The 7,395-nt window shown below is 41.0% G+C and overlaps 1 protein-coding gene across 1 annotated transcript; it reads right to left on the bottom strand.

The window, feature by feature from the left end:
* Positions 1-211: 211 nt before the first annotated feature.
* rgs5b (regulator of G protein signaling 5b) lies at positions 212-1,148 on the bottom strand (the record flags this gene model as incomplete). The annotated part of the gene is made up of 5 exons (XM_079243888.1): positions 212-397; positions 487-650; positions 745-806; positions 902-991; positions 1,105-1,148. 5 exons carry the CDS (start codon positions 1,146-1,148, stop codon positions 212-214), a joined length of 546 nt encoding a protein of 181 aa, XP_079100014.1.
* Positions 1,149-7,395: the final 6,247 nt, after the last annotated feature.

Genomic DNA, 7,395 nt, shown 5'->3' with positions numbered 1-7,395 from the left:
GTCCCAGCTTCCAGCTCAGACCCTGATCAGGGTGGAATCTCTGAGGATCTCTGGCTGAGAATAAGTCCACAGCTCATCACCCCTGAGGTATTTGTTCCACCTGAACGTTTCCAGTCTCCACTGTGCGTCAACTAGCTTCCATCCCTCTGAGAAAGATTCCCGTGAAATCTTATGCTTGTAGACTGATCGCTTTTCTCTTGTTGGATTGTTTTTAAGTCCTTTTGCCCATGTTGGTTTTTTTGCTCAGCTCCAGGTATGTTGCAGATTTGAGGAAGCGAGGGTAGCAGTCTTTCTCCATCAGGGTGTAGATTTTGGCCTGCGCCTGGTCGAAGCAGGACAGACTGGGCTGCTCCATGTTCGTTTTGGTGATCGCTTTGGTCACGTGGTCAAGATTGACCTGCAGAATAAGGTAGAGAGGTGGTTAAACATCATCATTTAGCACGATGAGCATCTGAGAGTCTGATCTTGATTAGATCTATACCGCACCTCTCGCGGAGCATCCGAGCAGATGAACTCCTCGTAGATTTTCTTTGCTTTGGCCGCCAACTTTGAGGGTTTCGTCGCCCTGTAGTCGTCACACGCCAAGTAAAAAGCGATGTTTTCCTCACTAAACTCTGAAACCAGGAATGCTCTGAACAGGCACAGTCCATCTGGAGGCGCAGGAGACAAGCAGTTAATATTTAGAAACTTTTAGGTAGAAAAAAGTAAATTCACATAAAATCTAGTCAGGAGGAAGATACTCACTTTGACTGGACAGCAGACTCTCAAAAGACTCTTTCCATTTCAGAGGCTCATTTTCATTTAACCTGCATGAACAACAGAGAGAAATAAGTCAGAAAAGTTTGAAAGGGGCTGTAATGGCACTGAAGTGCTGCGAAACAGACACTTTGTGAATTCTCACCTCAGTTTGTCACATCTCTTTGATTTCTCGCTGAGGCTGTGGTCCGACTTCTGCAGCAAACTTCCAAACAAAGCTCTCAGCTCCTTCGCTCTGCAGAAACAGATGCAGAAAAACGTTAGAAACAGACACGCTTACACTCGTAAAAAAGGGAGAAATCTGGGATCTCAGCCTTAGAAAAAGAGCGGAAAAGCTCTTAGGCTCACCTCTCCAGGCAGGTGAGAGGCAGCAATTCAAGTCCTCTGCACATGATGAGATGCTTTTCCTGCTCGGGTAGCTCCAAAGTTTCCTCTGAGCGACTTAAATGCAGAGTCCTGGCTTCTGGTTGTGGCTGAATGAGCTCCCAGCTGTTCTGCTCTCTGTGTGGGAAAGTGACTTTTTATAGGGCAATGTGGAGTGTGACATCACACACCTCAGCCAATGGAGTGAGATGCGTGGGAGGATGAGGAGACTCCTCCGAGCTGAATTTCCTCCACACTATTCCTAAGAAGTAAATGAGTCGTCATTGAGTGAAATACTCCACACGTGTTGAACGCCCTTGTGGTCCTCAGGGGGTGTGAAGACTATGTCTGTGCTTGAGGGGAGATTTTGCATTTGGGTTCATGAATTTAAGTCGAGGAGAAGCAGACGTTCTCATAAGGACAGAAACTCCCCTGCAGTGGGAACATGTTAACAATCCTTGCTTTTTAAAAGAAAGTCTGTTTTGGGTGTAATGTGCCTTCAAATCTGAAAAGGCATGAAGGATTTATCTGATCTGAACTTGATTTAATAAGATTTCTTTCTTCATTTATGCAGAAATGGAAGCATACACACAATCCAACGCTGATAACGTGCAGTACTGCTGCAGCCAAATGAAAACTACGTCTCATATTCATCATTTTAACAAAAATTTATCTAACTTTAGGTTTGATTTTTTTGCAAATGGATAAAATAGATGGACAAGAACACAGTTTAATCTGTTTTAAATTTAATCTCACAATTACCTATTAATAAAATATCAAAACCAACATTTTATCATCATAACTGGCAGAAACGGAGTTTTGTTTACAATGTATGTATTATTTCAGCTTTACTTAATACACCGGCCTCATTCCTGTAGAAGTCCACTACCTGCATAATAGGAAATTATTATTGCTACTTGTGAATTTATTTGAAATGACACGACTGAACTTCGGCCAATTCTCTCAGTAGGACGCCCCCTAGCTAATTCAGAGTCCATTTTGCATCTGACCTCCACTCTGAGCTCTGTCCAACCAGTGAAAGTCTGTTTATCTGTTGCTCTGTCACTCTTTTCTTTTCCCTTCTTTCTTCCTATAAAACCCTCTTGGGTTTCTTTGCTGAATCGCTACACATTCATAATACCCAGTGTGTTCAAATCCAGGTGATGGATTATGACAGGATGCCATGAAGTTAAATGCTGCCGTAAAATTGCACCTGGACAAGAAAATAAGTTGTGAAGTGTCATTTTTCAGCCTAAGGATACCGCTGGGCATTGGTTTCCCCAAGAATTTGGACGCTCAGAATAAATGTCAAGCTACTTTAAATAAAAAGTAAAATGAAGTGTATTTATCTGAAAATTTTAATAGTTTTCAAACCCCTGCTGTTTATTTACTAAATCCCATCTCATGACAAATACTTGTATCGGTCCAAAATTGTACAGATTGTACAAATATTCCCCATATTCTGTTTTTCAGACAGATAAAGTTTATTTAGATTTGTCAGCACACTGACAAGAGACAGGAGTTAGTCAGACATTAAAATTATTGGACATGAGTTTGGTTTACATGTTAAACACAAAGGAGGTTCTATTTTCTACTTTCTAGGTGAGAGATGAACTCTGCTATTGGGATACCAGTTGGGTGGTGTAACAAGAGCATTTATACAGAGTTTCATTAGAAAGTTTCAGGATCAGGATGGGACACACCATCAAGGAAGTTGGGAAAGTTATGAGTGACCTTCCAACTGGATGTCATGGTGGAAGAAAGAACATGAAAGGATTTAAAAATATTAAAGAGTAACGGAGAAAAGATGAAAGAAGTGGAGGCCACAGTGGTATTAGTGGTAATTGGAGCATCTAAAGTTGTGATCTCCTAATTGGGAGAGAGGCCATCAAAAGTCTCCACCTGTTCCTCCACTCCAGATCAAGCTGCAACCTCTAGTGGATAAAAGTGAAGCCATATGGTGAAGTCCCCCCCTCATCCACTAGGGGTTTCAAAAAAGAGCAAATCCCCCATGGACTCCCATGTTAAAAAGACCAACTTCACAGCAGAAATAAACATGTTTACAGCCTGGTTCAAAAATCCAATTTAGGTTTAATAGGTCAGGTTTACCTTCATGACAACTGTGGGGGTGCGATTTAAAAAAAAACAAAACTCATTTGTTTTTAATAAACTTAATCTTATTCTTTAATAAATTTAACCCAGTATCCTACTCCAGTATCACAACTGCATTTTTTAGCCGGCTAGCAGCATGACTTAGCTTTAGCGCACCTACCTTCGTTAGCTGGTTAGCCTCTGCTAGCTCCAGGTTAGCCAAGTTAGCTCTTAGCGACAGGCAGGTTGGAGTTCGACATCAATCATCCATCCCCACGCTCACAGCCCCATTCTCAGCTCGACCTCTTGGATGGTGACGGTAGGAACTGCCCAATGAGTTTCACTACAGCTCTCATTAACCCTACAGGTGACGCCACGGAGGCCCTGTCCATCTTTTACATGGTCCAGATCCAAAGCCAGGCAGTTGAAGACGTGGCTCACTACACTTCAACACGCATAGTTTTTTTTAAATTGTAAACTCAGTAGATTTAATGTGGCTACTTTGCATATAAAAAGTTTTATTCAGCCACTTTGAACCTTCTCTTATATCTGCTGGTGTGACTTGGCTGGAACAGATCGAGATGGTGAACAACGGCTGCTGGTACACTATAAATGAATCTACAAACCTTGTACCAGGTCAGAGTAGAAAGCATTGCGTTTGACCCAAGTCTTGTATCTAAAGTGTTGCTGCCAACAGGTGCAGATGCTCACTGCCTACATGTACAAAATACTGGTTTAAAAACTCCTCTGTTCATTCTCTATTATGTTTGTAAAGATGATGTCATGACTTTTTGCGTTCTTTCATATACGCCATTGCTAATTTTATTATTTTTAAATATAGGTTTTTCTTTTCTTTTCAATTATTTGGTGGACTTCTGCTGCTTGCTTAAAAAATTGCCACTAGGTGACAATACAGTTTACTTTTACATGCCAGGAACACCATTTTGTAGATGAGTATCGGGCTTGGCAACATGATGTCACGATGCTGGCAGTGGCTGATGGGAAAAGTTGCCATTGTTTGAGGCCATAGAGAAGGATTGCAGTAAATATGGGAAGAACTTGCTGTGTAGTCGGCTGCAATGTTCAAGCACACGATCGATCGGGGGAAAAAAAAAAAAGGTAACGGCTTGTATTTTCACTCGTTTCCTACATGAAAGCAAAATCAAGGGATTCTTGTATCTGATGTAACACGGAGGAGACAGATTTACTGCATGGATATTTGCCGTTAGACGCACCGACTTAAGTTTTGCTAACATCCCAACATCTTTGAAAGTCTGCTCCCAACATTTTCATCACGATAAGTGTGACTGTTTTGTGTAATTCGATTGTTGTGTTTTTATTTTGTTCCGATTTCAATCAAATAAACCGAAGGTACATTGGCTGGATCTGTTGACATAGCGCCTAACAAGCTAGCATGCTAAGTGAATGCTAACGCAAAGATCACATAATAATCGTAATAATTGATCAGATGTACATGGCATTAGAGCTTTACTTTGAATCCATCATTCATTCACTCCTCATTCATACATGGTGATGGTAAGCAACATGTTTAGCCACAGCCAGAGACGGAAACAAAGCAGCCAAGTTACGCCAGCGTACTCTCCGGCTCTCACAGATAAATATGAACCTAGGAACAGCTAAGATGCACACTCAAACATAAAAAAAACCCCTGATAAATGGCAATCTGAGCTTCAGTTTCTTACTAAAAGATAAATAAATCTGATCGAATAGTCTCCTATCAAACAAATAAGTTTGGATAAAATGACACAGAAACTGTATAAAGATCTCTTTAACCTCCTGGTGTTGACCAAGGTGGAGTTCTCATGCAGGCTCCTCATACAGTGACCGTATGTGGATTACAGTGTCCACAGAATGTCTGGACTCTTTCTTTCTTTCCGTTTTGTCTTATTAAGGCAAGGCCAAGTAATTATAGTTGTGTCTATATATAGCCTCAGGATTGTGAAAGCTATTGTTCATTCAGTCTGAGGATCTATATTTACTCTGGCCAGTGAGGCCGGCTAACAGGAACAGTAACTCTGCTAACAGCCTCCTTCTCTGAGACTTCAACTAAATGTGCAGGAAGGGAAAATCAACGCGCCGGATACAGAAGCCCTGAGCCAGCTTCCTCTAGCGGTAGCCACAAACAATACTTTCGCTCTAACTGGCTGAGACATCCGGCATGCGGGTCAGGATGTCAGTGTCTGGTCAGGACTGCTTTTCATTTAGAAAAGCCTGAAGCAGCTCTGCAATCCTGACCAGGACAAATCTCAGAAATGAGGTGTTGCCTATATTTCTAAAGGAAGTAGAATGAGTCACAAAGATTTTCCTTTTATGGGCCTTCAAAGAAATGCTTTCAAAGAAATGACCTTCATTTAGCCGTAAGAAGACAAGAATACCTGACAGGACTCCCTCCCGCGGAAGACCTACACCTGCTGGGTCTCTGCGATATATGAGCAGGTTCAGAGGAACTCTGTCCAGGCTGCAGTCTAGTTGCGTCTACGTTCTTCCTGCTGGTTTGTTTGGAACATGCGTTGTGTTTGTTTGGCTCTGGTATTTTAGCCACATTTGCGACGTTTACATTGGAGTTTTAATTCCTCTTTATTTCCGAATAAAAGTTCATTTCACTTTAAACTGATGAAAAACGACCATGTAACTTAATTCCTAATGCAAAGTCTATTTGGAATTAAACTTAATTCTGATGTAAGCGGCTGGTTTATTCACACTTTAATCCCGAACTATTTAATTCCTCTGTCATGTAAACCTTCGTTCCGCTCTAAGTTAATTCTGGTCGTTCTGAGCATGCTCGTTACCTCGTCCCGTCCCAATGACGCGCGTTGTTTTGCCTCCCTTGTTCGGTGGTCTATCTTTCTTCTCAGTTGCTGCAGAAACTGAAATAGTATGCTCGTGTTGAGCTGCTACTTCACATTTATAATAAAAATAGCGGCAAAACTGGTGCTTATTATGTAGTTTTTACAAGTTACGACTAAAAAGACGAGAAGCAGGGAGCCAACTTTGTTTATTTTCGGTAGACGTCATACGTCACGTCACCCTCTGTCAAATCAGATCCCTTCCCAACCCGCCGCTCTAAAGAGGAATTAAGTAAAGACATGTTTCATGTAAACCTTCATTTGGAATTCATTCATTAATTATCCTAACCGCTTAGTCCAATGAAGGGTCGCGGGAAAGCTGGAGCCTATGTCAGCAGTCTTTGGCCGAAAGGCTCCATTTGGAATTATTATTTCCATGTAAACCTGTAAAAAAAACACTGGTAATTTGGAATTATTAAGTTCCAAATTATTAATTCCAAATTAAAAACCATCATGTAACCGTAGCCAGTGCATGTTTTACGTCTCCTGCAAACTTTAACATTAGTGTTGGTTTGTCCTGCTACTATCTAAGCTCAACAGCTGTGTTTCCATTAACCCAAGGAAACACAAATATTGTTAAAAATAAAAATAAGTTACTGGAAACATTTAGATTTTAAAACATACCTCTGTAAAATTGCCAAAAAAAGTTTTCATGCCCTTATGAGGCAGTTTTTCAGACGTGTTGCTTAAGAAGTGTGATAAAAACAATATTTTGTAGAATTTACACGTCACCAGACGTAAGAGGTGACATGACCAAATCATTTCAAAGTCCATAATTTCTCTGTGAACTCCTGATTCGCTCCTGCAGACAGAGGTGTATAAAGTAGAAGTAGAAGTAAAAATAAAGTAGAAGTCCTGCCATGTTTTTGGATCTACTGATGCATTTAGAGTTTTCACTAACAAGCTCGTCTACCTGCAGCAGAGCTGAGCCGATTCACCTGGTTTAGTGATTGCTTGGAAAGAGCTGCCGGACAGGACTTCTACTTTCTACACCCCTGCTGGAAGATTACTTACTCATGTCTGCTTCCATACATACGCACGTTACCGCTGAACTATTTCCTTCTGCATTTGTCTTCTAATGAGAACAGAAGCAACACCAGTAGCAGCACCTTAAAGCTCCACAACACAAAACGTTCTCACCTCCATCCTCTTCAGCGTGGAGTCTCGTCTCGATAAGATTTTAAGCACAAAACACCGTTAAATGGAAACAAACTGCAATCATACTTTGGCGAAACTTATGAAATATTGCTTTTATTTTGTAAACAACTGTCATGGAAACGCAGCGATTAGCTTTTAAGCAGTTCAGTTAAGTTTATTT

This window comes from Telmatherina bonti (genome assembly GCF_933228915.1).
Source record: "Telmatherina bonti genome assembly, chromosome: 7".
Classification (NCBI taxonomy): domain Eukaryota; kingdom Metazoa; phylum Chordata; class Actinopteri; order Atheriniformes; family Telmatherinidae; genus Telmatherina; species Telmatherina bonti.
The sequence above is the reverse complement of the archived record's forward strand: the minus strand, read 5'-3'. Positions and strand labels throughout refer to the sequence as shown.